Here is a 19,824-nt window from a genome sequence, read left to right as displayed (position 1 = left end):
TCAATCTGCAAAGTCTGTCCAGGAAGGATTGCTGCCATATACACATCCTCCAAATAAACCAAATAATCAATTCCAACTAATCCTGGAAGCTAGAGAAGCCAGTTTCCTTTACCTGTAGGGAGAAGTACAGCTTTCGAGGCTCCAGCCTGTCCATTGTGAGTGACATAGGAAAGGAAATGGGTGCTGGGAACGAAACCTTTATGGTCATGCTGTTGGCTCAGTTCCCTGCTGGGCATGGTGCACTTGTTTAAAGTTCATGATGTGCTCTTGTGAGACTGCAACTATCAGAGGAAATCCTCCTTGTCCAAACAAATTAGAACAAACATTGGACCAACATACTCCTAATAAAGTGTCCTTTTGGATGCCATGTGAAGAGCCTTTGGGTGGCTCCTTTTTGTGGGCAGTGGGGAAGATCTGGCTTTTTTCTTCTAGAGAGTGCAGTGTATTTCAACATGTTGAATGTTCTGAGCAGGGGCCATGTGAATACATTGATGCGTTTTATGAACAGATGAAGAGGGGTTATTAAACATCCAGAGTTAGTTTTCTTCAGAACCAATTGTTCCCATTAGCAAGAAAACCAAAGTGTTGGATGGCTGCTAGCTTTGGTGAAGTAGTTATGGGTTCTAGCTGAGAACATTCTGCAAATGTCTTTCAAGCAGGCACAAGACAGAGACAAGGTTACTTTGTATCCTTAGGTGTTACTATAGAAAGTGATGGAAAGCTCCTGGTCTCCTGGTAAAACATTGTAGCATGGGTCTCTCCATGAGCTCAACACAGGGAAGGGAGCCTTCCTGTCCCCCAGGCATAGCCAGGCAGCCACTGGGCCTTTTCCCAGATATCAGGCCCTCTCTTATCGGCCCCTTGACACAGCTCACTTTTCCCATGGTCCTTTATCTTATTTTACCTTCTCATTCTCCCCCTGGTGATTGTTCCAGTAAAAGCAATAAGCCTTTAGTCCTTAGAAAATTATTTGACCATAATCACTGTTGATATTTCAGCATATGGATCAAGCCTGAGTGGAAGGCACATGGGAGCTGAGAATAGGGAGAGTTTTCTGACAGAAGCTGTAATGCCAAGGTCGCAGGACCTCCCGCAAGAAGACCACCAAGAGTCGGACTCTACAGCTGTTTTATTTAAACGGGCTGCAGCTCGGGCATTGTCCTACACTCCAACACAGCGGAGCCCAGGAGGAGAGCCCCGAGCTAAGGATTTGCAGGTCTTATATAGGCACACAATCAACCAAGTGTTTTGATTAAGCAACACGTGGTGGTCACTGCCTCAAACTTTCAAAGCTAAATCAAGCCCCTGGTGTCCACAGAGAGAGAGCTAGCAGGCCTGGTAGGGGCATGGCAGAACACATTTTCACATGGCCACTCTTGCATGTTTCCTAAACCTGAGTTGAGCTCCAGCAAAACTGAGTATTATCCATGGGCGTCAAGAAACATATATTCTTCCCAAACTTCGATGTACTCATAAAAGAGGACAGTGAAGGATCTATGAATGCATATAAAAATCCTTGCCTGACTTACCATAAAATTTCCATCCTTCCTCTGCTATTTGGTAACTATGTGCTTCTAAGCCATTTGCTTACCTTCCTTATATCTCATTTTCTAGAGTACTAGAGTACTAGAGCCTACTATAGTGAGTATTTCACAGTTAAACTATTGCATGTGTCATTCGTGTGACATTTTTTTTTCCCCTTCTGGGCTTGATGTAGGATACTTGTCCCTTTCTCTGAGTATGATAATGTGGAGCAAGTCACAAGTGTCTCTTCTGGGAGAAGTCTTTGGAGACTGTGGACAAAACACCACCAGCATTCCAGACAATAGAGGCTCCATTGCAGCCTGGTCTACCAGCTGACAAGTTGCACATTTGTTGGCCTAAGCAAAAAATAAGCCATTTTGTAAGAAAGCCCCTGGGAAGCTGGGTGTTAGTGGCTCATGTCTGTAATCCTAGCTACTCAGGAGGCTGAGATCTGAGGATCACAGTTCAAAGCCAGCTCATAAAGAAAAGATCATGAGACTCTTACCTTCAATAAACCACTCAGAAAAAGCCAAAAGTGGCACTGTGGCTCAAGTGGTAGAATGCTAGTCTTGATCATAAAGAGGCTCAGGGAGAGCACCCAGGCCCTGTGGAAGAGTACCAGCCTTAAGCAAAAAGGTAAGGGACCATGCCAAAGCCCTGAGTTCACACACACACACACACACACACACACACACACACACACACACACTCACTCACACGCACACACCACTGGGAACTGGGATTTGGACACTGTTACTGCAGCAAAAAGGCCTACCACATTCTGACTGTAGGAACAGCCTTAACTAGACCTGAAGAAAGAACAACTCTTATCTTGGAAATGGAACCTGTCTGATGGATCCACCCCTTTCCTCACATTTGAGCATACTTAACCTTTTTGTAGGCGGTTATTGCACCAGCCTTGTGAACTAAGCAGGCATCATTCCAATCTTTAGGGCTCACAGCAGTTCCTGCTGCTTCATGTCCCCAGAGCCTCAGAGGGCGCCTGCCTTAAAGTATATCCTTCCTAGTGTATATCCTCCCAGGCATCTTAGTTCATTTTCTGTTACTCTAATAAATTGCTGAGGGCAAGTATCTTATAAAGAGGCCTGTTGGGCTCACAATTCTGGGGGCTGGAAGTCCAGGTAGCAAGATCCTTAGGTCTTATGGAGACCCCCTTCTCCTTTCATGTCCACCCATCCCCTGCTGTGTTACAACATAGTTGAGGATCAGAAAGGGACCTACCATATGCAGAAGGGGCCTGGAGTGACCTTGCTTTAAAGCAGCCTACTGTCAGGGAACTTGCCTACTTCTGTGAGAATACCATTAATCCATCTATGAGGCGAGAACCCCAGTGGCCTAATTACCCTCTGCTAGGCCCCACCTCTGAAAGGCTCTTCCACTTCACCACCAGCACAATGGACCAAGGCTCCTGCAGCACACGAACCACTGCTTGGGGATAAGGGGGGGGGGGAGAACCACACCATAGCACAGGAGCCTCCTCTTCTCCAGATCTGTAACTTGGTGGCTTAAGATGTCTGTCTGTTTTGGGTTTTTTTAGCTGGGGTTTTGAAGTGACTATGGAGGGTGACAGGAAGCCTGAGCAATGTGCTCTTGGTGGTGCTGGTGTCACCTAAGTGGTGCCAACATCCAGGTGGAAGGGATGTTGGGAGGTTGTGCAGCAGGCAAGGTTCACTGCAGAGCTGATGCAAGGCCCATTACTGACGTCCATCTGAACTTAAGCTTTTCCTCAGGTTCTATTCCAGAATATTGAGGTGACAGTGGCAGCGTCTGTGCTGTTGGAAGGAAACACAAGGAAAGGCATTTTGCTAATGTACTGGTGGTCTGCCTTTCATCTAAGTAATAACAGCTGGGTCATTCTGGGAGGATTGAAAGAGCCTAGCCATCATTGTGAAAAAAACAAAACAAATAAACCCACATCATCTCTCCTGCCAGAACAGTAATTCGTTTTCTTTATTTTTAAAAAACAGAAAATACAATGGCATGACTAAAAGAATGACCCCGTATAACCCCATGGCACAAAAATAACCATTGTTAATGCTTCTGAGCTTATTTTACTTTTAGCTTTTAATTCAAATACATTTTTAAATGAAACTGGGAGGATAATGGTAAACATTTGCTGAAGGTTTCTCTGTGCCAGGAAGTCCTTACTCACTTCCACTGTATTATCTCATTCCTTATGGTGACTCTTGGAAGCATCTCTAGGTCTGTTTTCAGAAGAGGAAACTGAGGCATAGGAAGGTTAAATCACTTCTACAAAGATCACACAGCTTTACAAGGGTAATAATGCAAGATGGAAGCCCAAGCAGGCTGTTTCCAGAGTTCCGCTTTATTACTCCTGAATTGTTCCAGTCTTGTCTCTTTATTCTATGTATGGGGGCCCTCACATGTGACTATGTTTTCTAAAAGACATGTAGCAGTCAATGTCAGTTCCCAGATGTCCCAATCCACATGCATGTAGACTATAGGTGATCAGTGAACCTTTGCCCCCCACCCCATGTCCTGACCCAGAAATCATGCCTTGTGCCATCTGTATTATATAGGTCAGGATCAGGGCAAGTCCAAGTTAAATGAAGCATGGAGGACACCCTGCTCACTTCCTAGCACATATATGCAATCTCAGCCCTTACTTAGGGAATCTGTGGGTACCAAGTGGTATTTATCACTGGCTCTTGATTACCTGTGCAGTGGTCAGATTATAAGAGGTCAAAAGATGCGGCCCCCAGATAGTTCCAATTTTTATGACCTCATCAAACATGTGCAACTGAGACTTACTGATGAGCAGTAAGAGTGATTGATTGGGACTTAAAAGGCTGTTTGTTCCCCTAATCTGGATGTTTGAAGACATGCCAAGCATTGTTATAACTTTAAAGTAAGGCAGAAGTCAGTCTGCCTCTGTGTACAAGGCTGTCCTGGACCTACAGTCTGTGCAAAAAACCAGGCTTGTTGCATTTAAACAGCCCAAGTGGCTAACTGGTGTGGCACAGAATTAAAGAATGAAGAACAAGTAGTGACTTTAGTGCTGCATTTGATCGGGTAAAGCATAAAATACATCTTGCTTCACAAAAGGTAGAGGAATTCTCCAAGAATGTCAGGCAATTTTTTCCTAATATAATCAGATCTTATCTGTGAGTTTCAAGAAGCACAAACGTGTTTATGGAACTCACAGTGTTGAGTGAGAAATGACGAGTGTGTTTGTGAGGGCGAGCGCATGTGCATGCATACAACTTGAAGTCAGGATCGTGGTTCCCTGCAGGCGGGGGCAAATATCATCTTGATGAAGGTGTTACAGTGTGTCTATTTGTAAAGTCATTGGGTTGGATGCTTATTTGCTCTTTTCTGAGTTTACTTTTTAAGTTCTTCTAAAGTTCTGAGTGTAATGAAGTTCAAAGATTCTTATGTGTGTTTGGGTGTCTTGTTTCATACTGATGGAAAAGACCTCTGTTCAGTTGAATCTGAAATGATGTAGAACTTATTACCTAGGTGTTGGGAAAAAAAAGTTCTACCTGGGATTAGTCAGGACTGCATGGTCAGAGAACTTCTGAGAATTTCTGAGGTTATTTTATTGTAGTAACACTCATATTAAATGGCTTTAGTGTAGACTCCTCAGAATAAAGAATGATTATCATTTGAGTTCACCAACCATCTATTGACAGCTGCTGGTGAGTAAGGGAAGTGCTGTGCTGGCACTTGGCTAGGTACAGCTGTGACATTTTTTATCCTTTCACCTGCAGACTACAGGTGGTTAAAGCACATAGATGAGATAGAGGTGTGTGTGGTGCCACAGGATAGGCTCACAGAGGGAAGGAGAAGCTGCTTCTTTGAAGACCAGAAAAGGCTGCTTGGAAAAATGGGTTCAGAATGGGTTTCAGGAACGGGGAGATTTTAGTAAGAAGTGGATAGATAGCATGATATTGTGAATATCATACTTAGGAGTAAATACATAGAAGAATCAAATCCTGAGCCTATTGGTTGTTTGGCTTACTTAGGATAAGGAGCCAGGTTGTGTGATTTTCATATGGGAGACAATAGAAAGAGAAAAACAGTCTTTACAAAGTAGAATCGCATGGCCAGATCTGATATCTCCAATAAAATCAAATCAGTCTCAGTGATTGTGTGATTATCATCAATTACTTTATTTGCCCCAAGTCAGTGTTTTCTAGTTTTAGTGCATTCTTTGTCCCTCTTTGCAGAGACCCATTCTTCAAAGGACAGTCATGGTATATAGTGTTCCATTATGGCAGGAAGATTAGCATTAGAGTGACTTGAATTCAATCCTGGCTCTTTCAGTCGCTATGTGTATGTGGTGAGGATCCAAAAGACAACCTCCACAGAGCCTGGGTGAAGTCTGGCTTTGTCTTCCCCTTATTGCTTACAACTTGACCAAAATGCCTAGTGCCTAGGAAAGCTATTCCATGCAGTCTTAGCATTATTTTCTTTTAAAAAAAAAAAGCCTCTATGGCTGTGGTGTAGTTATTTGTTTCCCTATCTAGATTCTGTTGTATTATTCAATTATTAAAGTTCATCCTGCACCATACTGTTCTGTCACATGTATTTAATGATTCCATTAAGAAAATAATTTTCTCTTGTTGATGGATGTACCTGCTACAATTTCGCTTGCTTTTTTCTTTCTTTCTTTTTTTTTTCCCTTCTGCTAGGAAATGAGTGGATTCAGGGTTGGATACGTGTCCCATAATGGTTACGTTCACAGAGGAGCCATGGCCAGCAGCCCAGGTCCCAAGGCACTTTGGCAAAGTTGAACTGGGGACCTCATTCTGTTCTGCAGTTTCTACTCTGCAGTTCATGTTCACAATTACATCAGATGGTAAATCAGATGCACTGGTGCTCTAGTTCTCATTCTAGTTAGAAGGAGCAGGACTGGTCAATCTTCACCTGCAAAGATAGCAGCGCATATTTATCCAGTAGAGCATGCCATGGAAAATCTGGAACTTAATGTGTGCATGCCATATGCAACAGATTCTGTCATAGTAACCATCTCATATAAACCCTTCATATTAAAAGGCTTCTCTCTGGTGTCTTCTAGGTAGAGCGACATGACATGAATACCCTCAGCCTGCCCCTGAACATACGCCGAGGCGGCTCAGACACCAACCTCAACTTCGATGTACCAGATGGCATCCTGGATTTCCACAAGGTCAAACTCAATGCAGACAGCCTGAAACAAAAAATCTTGAAGGTAACAGAGCAAATCAAAATTGAGCAAACCTCCCGCGATGGGAATGTTGCCGAGTATCTGAAGCTGGTCAACAGTGCAGACAAGCAGCAGGCTGGGCGCATCAAACAGGTTTTTGAGAAGAAGAACCAGAAATCAGCCCACTCCATTGCCCAGCTGCAGAAGAAGTTAGAGCAGTACCACAGAAAGCTCAGGGAGATTGAGCAGAATGGAGCCTCCAGAAGCACAAAGGACATCTCCAAAGACCACCTGAAGGACATCCATCACTCTCTGAAAGATGCCCATGTGAAATCTCGAACTGCCCCCCACTGCCTGGAGAGTAGTAAATTGGGCATGCCAGGGGTGTCCCTCACTCCCCCTGTATTTGTCTTCAATAAATCCAGGGAGTTTGCCAATTTGATTCGGAATAAATTTGGTAGTGCTGACAACATTGCTCACTTAAAAAATTCCTTAGAAGAGTTTAGGCCAGAAGCAAGTGCCAGGGCCTATGGGGGCAGTGCTACCATTGTGAACAAACCCAAGTATGGCAGCGACGATGAGTGTTCGAGCGGCACGTCAGGCTCAGCGGATAGTAATGGCAACCAGTCCTTTGGGGCTGGCGGGGCCAACACACTGGACAGCCAGGGGAAGCTTGCCATGATCCTGGAGGAACTGAGGGAAATCAAGGACACCCAGGCCCAGCTGGCAGAGGACATTGAGGCACTGAAGGTGCAGTTTAAGAGAGAATATGGCTTCATCTCTCAGACCCTGCAAGAGGAGAGATACAGGTATGTTCTGACTATTGAGTTGGAATTCTTTCAGAAGCATGAGTTACCAATTGCAGAGAGATAGAGAGATTGCCTGAAACTTATAAGCGAATTGTCTTTTTCATGAATTTCCATGTGGATCAAAAGGTATTTAGGGAACCATAGTTCTTTCTATCCTTTGTAATTCCAAGTTTCATAACATGTGGCTTACGGCTGACATTCTGAGAAAGACATTAGGCCTGTGAATCTCTTCCTTTATCACTCTATGGGTTGTGACGTGTGTACATTCCCACATACTGACTCAGTAGACTTCTGTACTAGTCTCTCTGTACTCAGAACCCTGTATTTCATTTCCTCCATAACAACAGTTTTTATATATATATATATATATATATATATTTATATTTATATATTTTTTATATTTATATATTTTTATATATTTATATTATATATATTTATATTATTTATATTATATTTTTATATATTTATATTTATATATTTACATATTGTATTTACATATTATATTTATATTGTATTATATATTTATATATATATATGTTTATAGTACTTTATTTTGCTCATTAAACTTTTCACCCCAAATGAAATGCCTTGAAAAGTAATTCTTTTTTTAATGGTACCAGCATTTGAACTCAGGGTCTAGTGCTTGCTAGGCAGGTACCCTTTGTCTGAGCCTGCCGCCAGCTCTTTTTTGCACTCGTTATTTTTGAGATAGTGTCTCATTTCCTGGCCAGGTTTGTGCCTAGACCACAATTCACCTATTTTAAATTTCTCATCATAGCTAAGATGACAGGTGTATACACCATGCCTAGCTTCTTCCATTGAGATTAAGTCTTGTAATCTTTTCTTCCTTGGCTGACTGGGATATGATCCTCTTGATCTTAGCTTCTCATAAAGTTAGTATGATAAGTGTGTGTAATGGTACGTATTAGTTAAGAAAGGGGTCTCATAAACATTTCTGCCAAAGCTGGTCTCAAATCATAATCTTCCCAATCTTAGTCTCCCAAGTAGCTGGGGTTATAGGCATGAGCCTACCAGAACTCAGCTCAAAAGTGATTTTAAGATTAACGTAGCTGGGCATGGTAGTACATACCCTAGTCCTAGAACTTGGAAAGCAGAGACAAATTTGAGGCCAGCCAGCCTACACTACATATCAAGAACCTGGTTGGGTTTTTTTTGTTTGTTTTGTTTTTTTTTGTCAGTTGTGGGGCTTGAACTCAGGGCCTGGGCACTGTCCTTCAGCTCTTCAGCATAAGGTTAGCACTCTACCACTTGAGTCACAGCACCACTTCCAGCTTTTTCTGTTTATGTGATGCTGCGGAATGAAACCCAAGGCCTCATGCATGCGAGGCAAGCACTGTACCACTGAGCCACCTTCCCAGCCCCCAAGAACCTGTTTTTTAAAATACAAAACCAAACAGAAGGAGAAGGAGAAGGAAAAGAGGAAGAGGAGGAGGAGGAGGAAGAGGAGGAGGAGGAGGTGATGGTGGTATGGGCTCACAGGAGGAGGAAGAGGAGGAGGAGGAGGAGGAGGTGATGGTGGTATGGGCTCACACCTGTAATCCTAGTGACTCAGGAAGCTGAAATCATAGGATTGCAGTTCAAAGCCAGCCTGGGCAGTAAAATTGTGAGGCTCTTATCTCCAGTTAAACACCAAAAAGCCAAAAGTGGAGCCCATGTGGTAGAGTGCTAGCCTTATACCTTACATACAAAAGCTCAGGGATAAGCTCCTAGGCCATGAGTTCAGGCTTTAGGACCAACACACACACACACACATACACACCACAAAAGATTAAAATAAAAATGGAAATTTTATGGGCTATATCAGAAAAACTTTTAAAGTTGCTGTTTTTAAGCTGTCTTTTATGTTGCTTATAGCTTAGTAATTAAAAGGTATGAATGACCAATTAGGAGAGGATTTTCTGTCAGTTCCCTACTAAAAGATCAAAGTTTCCTAGGGAAAATGAATATGCTCACTTCTAAAATGTGTAGATAACATTGTAAATGTCTGTTAATACTACCGCATTGAAATGTTAGGTATAGCTTGTTTTATAATAGATAGATGACTTTACATTGTCATTTTGAAGTGATCATATATTTTTAACCTGTAGTTTATGAAACTCTGTGTGTGTGTGTGTGTGTGTGTGTGTGTGTGTGTGTGTGTGTGTGTGTGTGTGTGTGTGTGTGTGTGTGTGTGTGTGTGTGTGTGTGTGTGTGTGTGTGTGTGTGTGTGTGTGTGTGTGTGTGTGTGTGTGTTGTTAGGGATTGAGCCAAGACCTCATTTACACCAAGCACATGCTGTACCACTGAGCCGCATCTGGCACCCTGAAACCATGCTTTAAACCTTCTTTCTGCATCCTGGACTTCGGCAGTTCATCACCTAGGACCTGTGTTTGGAATCATGGTTTTCCAATGAAGGTCTCTGACCTTCATTGCACCCGAGTTTGAGATACAGTACTTTTTGGATCCACATTTTATTCAGAGTTACATGTTTATAGATGCATATTTTATCCATTATTCTGATTTATGTTAGTTTAGGACTGATTTTGTTTGTGTTCCCTTTGATACCACCACTTGTCTGTTACTTAAGAGCTCTAGAGGAGGTGTTTTTGAAGGCACTGTACCATCCAGCCCCCTGAAGGATGCTTGCAAATAGTCCTAGAGTCAGAACTAAGCTTTTTTTTTTGCCTTTTCCAGGTCGAGAATATGGCTTAGTAGTAGAGTGCTTGCCTAGCATGCATAAACCCTGGGTTCTATTCCTCAGTAACACCTAAACAGAAAAAGCCAGAAGTGGCACTGTGGCTCAAGTGGTAGACTGCTAGCCTTGAGTAAAAGCAGCTCAGGGACTGTGCTCAGGTCCTAAGCCCCAAGACTGGCAAAAACAAAACAAAACACAAAAACAATTTCACCGGATGACCAGCATCGATCAAAGACATGCCAGGCTCAAGCATTCTGTTTAAAATAGACATTACAAGGTTTGAAACAAAAGCCAAATCGTCTTCTCTGAGGGGAGCAGAGCATGAGATTAGAAATCTTTGTCTTTCTCTTGCTTTAGATTTGGACTTTGGGAAATGCCACCTGATAAGCTCTCTATAATGTATAACAAGCTTAATTGTTATTAGCAGCTTAAGTTCTGAGCATTTCACATGGGGAGGGGGGTGTACATGGGAGAACTGGTTGCAGAACAAGGCTGATGGAAATGTGGGTGTTCCCTGCACCCCCGGCTTCTGCCTTGAACCCCAAGCACTGTGGGCAAAAGCAAGAAGTCCCCTTGGCTATGGTGGGTTCTGGCCCTGAGCAGGGTCCTGCCCACCCTCCCATGATCAGGCAGAGGTAGAAAGCCTGCTTTGCTTTTTGTGAAACTGCAGAGATGAGGAGAGTTAAGACCCCAAAAACCGCGCCTTTCCAGAGCTGGTGTGCTCCTTGCAGCGAGGCTTGGATTTTTCTAGGGGGAGAGGACAGAGCGGGCGGGGAGGTCTGCTACACAGTGCCAGTGGCAGTAAGCCATAAAGACATCATTCTAAAAAGCACTTTGGGAGGCTAAAATGTCAGACTCACAGTGGGCTCCGGTGTCTCTCAAGGTATGAGCGACTAGAGGACCAGCTGCATGACCTGACCGACCTCCACCAGCACGAGACGGCCAACCTGAAGCAAGAGCTGGCCAGCGCCGAGGAGAAGGTGGCCTACCAGGCCTATGAGCGCTCGCGGGACATCCAGGTGCCTCTCTTCTCGTTACCCTTCATGTGGAGTTTGGGGGGGCTTTAACTCATCCAAAAGATAAACTGGGTGCATCTCCCAGGGCCTCAGGGATTTCTATTGGTAGGCTCAGTGTTTTCCATGCAACATGAACATTTCCTCTCCCCCTGCTGGCCCCATAAACTCTTTTTTTTTTTTTTTGGCCAGTCCTGGAGCTTGAACTCAGAGCCTGGGCACTGTCCCTGAGCTTCTTTTGCCCAGGGCTAGAACTCTACCACTTGAGCCACAGCACCACTTCCGGCTTTTTCTGTTTATGTGGTACTGAGGACTCAAACCCAGGACTTCATGCTTGCTAGGTAAGCACTCTCCCACTAAGCCACATTCCCAACACCCCATTAACTCTTACTGAGTCTAAGGAGAAGCCACCCTCTAGACTCTTCTCTGCCTAAATCAGTTTACAAGTATTGATTTTTGACCCTAAGCCTAGTATACCTAACTTCTAGACAATTCTAGATGCTTTCTTCCCAGGTAAGGAGTGGCTCTCCTGCCAAAGGGCTTTGAACATATGAACAAAGGTCACATTCCGTGGTAGAAACACTATAAGCTACAGAAATCCAGGCCTGCAGTACCCAGCAGTCTGGGATAGGAATGGGTATCAACTCAGTGGGTTGACTTGGTTGCAATTCCAGCTGTGTGTATACCATTTGCCAGCTGCGTGTGTTCCTGAGCAAGCCTTGAATGTGTCTATCTAGGAGGCAGTAACTTCAGAGTTGGGAAAGGCTTCAGGCATTCCAGTGCATACGATGTGCCAGACACTAACAAAGTACTTTTCGTGTCTCCATTTTTCTTCCTTACTTACTCCTCAACTACCTTTATGCCTCTTATTAACCATTCTTCTCAGATGTGGAGACTGAGGCACAGAGAGGTGGTCTGAACAAGGTCTTGACAATGATCCTGAATAGCAAGTGGATTTGTGTCCTAGAGAAAGTGGAGTGGATGTTATGGTTGGAAGGGAGAGGGGTCACTTGACTCTTATCAATAAAGGGCAGTTCCAGAATGTCCTAAAGTGAAACCAGTGTACTCACACACTGCACTAGTGGTGCAGACTTCTGGGCAGGACATTTATAAAAATGTACTGCTTGAGCAATGTTCAGGCTTTCTCTGTAGTTAGTGGTTATTTTCTGCAGCTCCACTAGAGCCTTTGACAGCCAGAGCCCTGCTGCACTAGGGAGAAGATTGAACTCTGCACTTTTGCCTGCATATTGGTCAGTGTTCTGTCCTGTGTGGGGAAGCATTGCCCCCAGAAAGTGTGGCACAGAGGACACGGGAGAGAGGGTGATTTCTTGCCCCACTCAGGGTTAGGAGACAACATCACCCAGCAGCAGCTGCCTTGAGAAACTTGAACCACATGAAGCACAGGCCTTTATGCAACCATTCTCTTCTCCAGCAGCTCTGGAATGTCGCTGGCGTCTGATATACCATTTTCTCATAGGGGATGGTTTGTGTTAACACTGCTCTTCTCTTTTTTAAGAAACATATTTGAGAGGTGAAGAGGTCAGATAAAGGGAGGGACTTCAAAAAGGGAATTTGGACACACAGAGTTCATTTCCACATTTTTCTAATCTCACTTTTAGATCAGCATTGCAAAGTGAACTCTGTTTAAGTAACTATAGTAGTCTTTCTTATCACACGCTGGCCCTCTGTTTGCCCCTGCAAGCTAGTGCTCTGTGCCTGAGTTTCCTCAGCTATAAAGCTGAAACTTAGTTTGCTCTACTTTGAAGGTCAAGAAGGTCAAATGGGATACTACATGTCAAGTCTTTGCTGGACACATAACATAAACAGCCAGACAATGCATGCCAGTCATTGTATTGTCAAGTAGCCACATTTCTCTCAGGCTTTTTTATTTTCTATGACAGGAATGGACTCTGTGTTTGGACAGGGAGAGGTATGTGTGTATGTGTGCCAGTACTGAACTCAGGGCCTTGTGCTCATGTTTGAATTTTTTGCTCAAGGCTGATGCTCTGCCACTTGAGTCATACCCCCACTTATGGCTTTTTGCTGGTTAATTGCTGATAAGGATCCCACGAACTTTTCTTCCCTGGCTAGCTTTGAACCACAATCATCAGATCTCAGCCCTCCTGAGTATCTAGGATTATGGGCACGAGCCACAACCCCAGGCTGGGATGGTGGCAGTTGCCCCCAGGAATATTAGAGCTTTGTCAGTATTTCAGGCAACTGAGATTTTTTTTTAAAAAACCTAATTTGTAGTATTTAAAGACAATTCCTTCCCAGTGAGTTCAATGCTGGACCAAGGAAGTGCTAAGAACTGTAGGACTTATCTCTTGGTACCATGAGCAGATTTCCTTGCCCATTACTGCCTAATTTTCTTAGATTCTTTTAATAACAACTAGTAACAGTGTTGAAAGAATTCTAAAAGCCCCTTTGTGTCTAGCCCAAGATGAATTGTGTCTAAAAGGTTGATCTTTTGTCTGGCTCTATCACTTTTTCTATGCCATCAATGTCTGAACCAGGGATGCCAGGCTTGGCACATGTCTGTGACTACAGCCAGCCAGCCTCGCTTAGAATGGGAAGATCTAAAGAAGTTTTATCCTTTTGGTTAGAAGCCGAGTGTAATGAAAGTTACTATAGTAACAGAGAACCTTGGTCTCTGGCCCATGGAGTGTATTCAACAGAAGAAAAGCAAATCAATGTTCAAGCCACGGTGCGTGCTTAAAACCTGAAAAGATAACTGTGTGTAACTGCCCAAACATATTGGCAAATGGTTTAGACAGCAGGCTGGTGACCTAGTAGGGCACTCCATCCTGCCTCTGCTTAGTCCTTTTTTCCACAAACCTCAGGCTTTTCTCTCTCAAATCTCACTTCCTACTACAGGCACCCAGTCTCTTTAATCTTCAGCTATAGCATGTGGCACCTGCCAGAGAGGACAGGAAGATACGGCAGGTTAGTCCCTGTCTGCATGTAGCTGATGTAGCTCTTGCTTGGGGAGGTCAGATGGAGAGGACTTGGGTCAAGGAAGTCTTCCTTCAGGATGGGACAATTGAGGTAGGACCTGAAGTATGAAGACAGGAGGGGGAGAGGGAGAAGAGCACATTTCAGGCTCAGAGGTGAGTACATGCTGCTTCAGAAATTGGCCAAAGACAGTTTGGCCCGTTCACTGTGAAGGGACAATGGGCTACATTAGGAGAGTAAGGAGAGGGTGGATAAACCTGAACCGGGCAAGGCCTCAAAGGACAATAGGAAAGATTTGAAGGTTGACTGGAGAGGAGTCAAATGTACATCTTTCAAAGATCCCTTGGGCTTTTGTGTGGAAGATGGTTACATGGGATTGGGCAGCGACAGGGAGTGAGGGGAATTCATGTAAGGTCATGGTAGACCTGAGTGAGATGGAGACTGGGAGGGAAATAGATGAATTGAGATAGATACTGTGTGTCACAGTGTGGGGCAAGGTAATCAGGTGGACAAGGCAGATGTCCAGGGGAGCTTCTAGCATGTTTTCTGAGGAAAGAGAAGGGGGGAACATGGACTGCAGTGGGAAGGGGGAGGGAAGATGCATTCCATACATGTACACTTGGCTGTGTTACACTGTGGTGCTTCAGGAAGCTCATGTGGAGCTACCATTGGATGTGTGAATGGGTCTCAGAAGGGACAGCTGAGCTAGAGGCCCATCAGTCATCCGTGTCTTAGAAATCAGAGCCTGGAATGCAGAGATCTGTAAAGGCAGCCTGTGCTGGGCATTCACAGAGCAGGCAAAAGTGGGGCCTATTGTTGATCCTGTTCCCCTTCCCTTCTTCCCCTCACTGTGCCTTCCCACACTGCTCAGTACAACCACACACACACACACACACACACTCAGAGGACAACAATGGAAGACAGCAGCAGCTGCTGTGGCTTCATCACAGAATCCAATCCCACTCTCTTTGCTGATTTGTCACTTTATTACAAATAGAGGCAGAGTTAAAAACAATAAAAACAACAACAACCAAACTTCTTCATCTGTGGTATGCTACAGCTGTATGCACATGATGTTCCACCCCTGGAAAGCATGAGGATTGAAGGAGCCTTGGGATTCTCATTTTACATCTTTGTCATCCTGATTGTTGGTTTGGGGATCAAAGCTGGGGGCCTCTGTGCACATCTGGATGCCCACTCCCCTGGGGCCAGTGCTCTCTGCTCTCCTCAGCCTTTGATGGTTCCTCTCCTCTTGCCCACAGGAAGCCTTGGAATCCTGCCAGACGCGAATTTCTAAGCTGGAGCTGCACCAGCAGGAGCAGCAGACCCTGCAGACAGACTCAGTGAATGCCAAGGTGCTGCTGGGGAAGTGCATCAACGTGGTGCTGGCCTTCATGACCGTCATCCTGGTGTGCGTGTCCACCCTGGCCAAGTTCGTCTCTCCCATGATGAAGAGCCGTTTCCACATTCTTGGCACCTTCTGTGCTGTGACTATTCTGGCAATATTTTGTAAAAACTGGGACCATATTCTGTGTGCCATAGAAAGGGTAATTATACCGAGATGAAGCCCCAGGTTCCTGCCTTCACTTTCTGGCAAGTTTTTATTTTGAAGAACACTCTGTGCATACTACCAAATTTTTAAATGAACAGTTGTACGGACTAGAGATGACAAGAAGGCTTGGAGCTGTGTGGTGTAAATAACTACAGTTCTGTAACTCAGTGGCTGCTGCCAACTCAGTCCCTGTCCTTAGTTACCGTGAATCCGTCTGGAGCTCTCTCCAAGTTGCTCACTGCCTTAATCAGACCAGATTCCTGCCCACCTGCTGAGCCCAGCAGGATGAACTAACTCCTGTGTATCGAGCACTTGGCATAATAAGTGACACCCCTCCCCCTTCCAGGAAAGGGTGCCTCCCTCTTTCTCTTCCTTTAAGTCTCTTATCACAAGTGAGCTTCACCACGGTAAATGTTCCCCAGTGGTTGTGTTTTCCCTCTTTTAAATGGAAAGGATGTATGTGACATGAGTCCATTCTGGAAGGTGGAGAAACACTGGTGTTGGCAATGTGGACCACAAGCCTGGGGAAGTGCAGTAAATCACTTTGTGATCCGTCTTACCTGTCCATGTATACCCCAAGGCCCCATGATATGTACACCGGGCTCAACTGTGTGTGGCCTCCTACAGGGAAACCTTGTGCCTGTTTATGCACAGGTTGTGTTGCACGTTAGATGGTGAGCCACTAGGATGTACAAGCCAAGCTCTCTCCTGATTTCACCTTTATGGTTAGCAAAAGCCCACTGTCACAGCATGCAGAAAGGCTCCCACTGCCTCAGCACTTGTGGTACTGTTGCATCTTTATGCAGGGTCCTGGGAGCACTGTCCAGAGATTTGTGCTGAGGCAAATCCTAGCTGTGATAATCCGGACCCCCTCTGAGAATATGATTCCCTTCACTCTTGGCTCATGAAGATCACCTTGCAAAGCTTCCCCCAGGAAATGAAAACAAGCTATGCTTATGGTGCAGGACTTTTCTTAAAGAGGAACAACAGAATCACTTTAGAAAGCTAATGTGCCTTGCTGTCAGACACTGGAGGCATGAGGAAGAATGACGTTTGCTCTGATTGTATGGTAATTTGATTAGATTCAGCTAGTGGGAGACATACTTCTGGATGAAGATGGAGAGGCTCTGCTTATTGGGGGGAAGAAGGGCAGCAAGAATAAAATAAGTTCAGTCCAGTGCTAGAGTCCAGGTTTCTGTTTATCTCTTCAGATCTATGGCAAGATCCATAGCAATGGGACACATATTCTGCTACCCAGGGGAAGCATTCAAGAACTGTGTCTTTGGTCTTGTGAGGAGGCCCTTCTGTATCTGTCAAATGGTCCTTTCCTATAAGTCAGGTTCTGTGAGCACCTAACACTGAGGTGGATGGAGAAAATTGTGATGGGAACTACTGTCCCCTCCTGATCCTGTCGCTACCCCACAATTCCTGAAGGTGAAGAGATGCTTTCAACAGAAGATCCTCCAGCTCCTGGATGTGAATTAAGTGCAATATTTGCAAGTAGCTGTTCTTGGAGGAAATCTCCTGGAAAAAACAAATGTGACAGAGCTTGCCAGGGTTTGAGAGAATTTAGTACATATCCAGCATGGATGAATGAGACTCAGGCAACTCCAGCTTACTTCCTTTTTCTTCTTTTTAAAATGTATAATGCAGTCATTTTAATAAATTCACAATGGCCCCAACATCACATTTGTCCCAAACTAATTCCAGACTCAAGTATTTTTAGAACAATAAACATAGTTTCATAAATCTCTGGTTATAGTCTTTTGGAATCAAGGACACAGTGCTGCATAGCCATGTGCCCTGTGCTGTCAGACCCCAGGCTGCTGTGCTCACCGTGACCCTCTGAATCCAGGACAGATGTGTCCTAGGTGTGCGCAGGGAGAGAGAAAAACTGATATGCTTCCTTTTGCTTTTATAGTTGAATGGCCAACCTCCATTTTCCCTGTAGGCATCTGACTCCAGCAACTTAAACCCAAAAGTTAAGTAGAACCTTCGGGTTTTCTCTTTAGTTCTTGGGCATCTTTCTGAGGGCACTTTGGGGGAGAATGAGGCATGAGGTTCTGGAAGGACCCAAAAAGACACAAGTCCTATTCTCACACTACCACACACCATGTCATGATGCAATTTAGGAAGGCTGTGTCTGACACCTCAGACCTGTGATCGGTGTGCTACTCCCCAGGGAGAGAGCAGAAGAGTAGAAGCAGCAGCTCACTCCATCCCTTCCATCCCTTGGCTGGAGCTACTAACAGAACCAACTGGACACTGGCTCCTAAATCTCCCAACCTGAAACTTCCCTGAAACAATCCATGTTTCCATTGGCTCATTCCATTGGCTGTGGCATATTTATTTTAGACTTGTGGAAAGTTCATGAAGCTTTTTTTTTACTTTTTAATCAGATGATATCAGAGTATAAAGAGACTTTTTATTCTCTGCAGTTAATATTTTCTTAAAGACTATACCTCCACCTGCTTGTTCTCTTCAGTGAATAAGACTAAATGAAGATTTTTACACAATTAAAAATAGTGATACAGGAAGTAGTACTGTGGCTCAAGCGGTAGAACACTCGCCTTGAGCTGAAGAGTGCAGAGACAGCTCCCAAGCCCAGAGTTCAAGCCCCACAATCAACCAAAAAAAAGAGAGAAATAAAAATAGTGATACAACTGTGACATACCCAGAAATTGGATGTTTGGTTGACTTTTCAGATCCTTCTCTTATACCTTCTGCTCCCCTAAAGATGAGAACTAGTTGTCAGATAGGTAAACCCCTGGTCACTCTGAAACATTATCAAGTATTATTAGTGACATATTGTCATGATCACCTTGATAGTTTGTTGGGATCAGACCAAAACTTAAAAGTACTTTTCAGTGGGCTTTGAGTTGGTTCTTTCATATTTTGAATATGATTAAGCCCCAACAAAACTTCCCTTCTCCTAACCCCCTCCAAAAAGAAAAAAATCCTTATAATCACTAAAAGCCCTCCATCAATGATGTTCGACAATGTACACGGGATTGTCTTCCCAGGCTTTTAGCATAGAACATTTGTCATATGCTTATTAATATGAAGATGTGTGATTCAACCACGTGTTTTGCACATGTCTTTAATTGTGAGGAGTATGTTTTAGAGAGACACAAAGACACAGCATTATTTAGGATTCAGGACTTATTTGGAGAGAGATGATTTTAGAAGGTTATTGCATGACTAAGGAGAGCTTGGGTCTAAAAAGACAAGGAAAGAATAGGACTGGTCTATTTATAGCAAAAGTAGATCGACTTTAAAAAAATTACTAACGGAAGTGTGATAACCTATAAGACAACAACTAACATAACTTTTTGAAGTCAATACAATTCTTTGTTTATAAGGAGCTGGAAAGTAATGTACTGTGATTGGTTCAGGGAATGATTTAGGTGTTACCATTTTAATTTATTTAAAGCATGTCTGCTGTTTATCCTAAAAAGAGAAATGTTTCCACTAAACATGTTGTCTTTAAGGTGAGCTTCAGCTCTGAAGTAGATGCTGGAAATGTTGATTGTGATGTCTGTTGCGGAATTTCCATTTTGTGCACTGCTTTGTGGATTCAGATCAGCCTATACTTGTAATTTCCCTGTAGCTCTTCACTCCATGGTGGTATCATTCATGATTTCAAAGCAGGTGCCATTATTTTTTTAATAAACAATGTTGCAAGCTTTGGTGTTAAATAAAGGAGTTAGATTTCTTAAATTTTCATATTTGTCGGAGACCATTTCAGTAGTGTGTGTGTGTGTGTGTGTGTGCGCGCGCGCGTGCACGCAAGTGCACACACATATACATATGATTCTATAAAATCAGTTTTGATGACTTCATTTTTTTAAGTCTGTGGCAAAAAAAAATATATGGAGATTTTTCTTAGGTCTGCTGTCCCACATACCATATGCACAGCCTCCCACAATGTCAACAACCCACTAAAGTGATACCTTTGTGGCCATTGATGAGCTGACATCAGCACATCACTGTCACCCAAAGTCCATCACTTACATAGAGATTCACCCTGGGTACTGTGTATCCTGTATCCTTGGACAAATGTATTAGTGTCATCACTTGTGATACAAAATGTCTATGTGCCACAA

At 43.9% G+C, this 19,824-nt stretch overlaps 1 protein-coding gene across 3 annotated transcripts in view; it reads left to right on the top strand.

The window, feature by feature from the left end:
* Positions 1 to 18,303, top strand: part of Tmcc3 (transmembrane and coiled-coil domain family 3) — a 248,766-nt gene extending 230,463 nt beyond the window's left edge. For all 3 annotated transcript variants that reach the window (XM_042693092.1, XM_042693093.1, XM_042693091.1), the window contains 3 exons: positions 6,587 to 7,503; positions 11,082 to 11,217; positions 15,429 to 18,303. In XM_042693092.1, coding sequence (XP_042549026.1) covers positions 6,602 to 7,503; positions 11,082 to 11,217; positions 15,429 to 15,731 — 1,341 coding nt within the window. In that variant the 5' untranslated portion in view covers positions 6,587 to 6,601 and the 3' untranslated portion in view covers positions 15,732 to 18,303. The remainder of the gene's footprint in view (positions 1 to 6,586; positions 7,504 to 11,081; positions 11,218 to 15,428) is intronic.
* Positions 18,304 to 19,824: the final 1,521 nt, after the last annotated feature.

This window comes from Dipodomys spectabilis, unplaced genomic scaffold (genome assembly GCF_019054845.1).
Source record: "Dipodomys spectabilis isolate Male_0828 unplaced genomic scaffold, ASM1905484v1 ptg000163l, whole genome shotgun sequence".
Lineage (NCBI taxonomy): Eukaryota > Metazoa > Chordata > Mammalia > Rodentia > Heteromyidae > Dipodomys > Dipodomys spectabilis.
The sequence above is the reverse complement of the archived record's forward strand: the minus strand, read 5'-3'. Positions and strand labels throughout refer to the sequence as shown.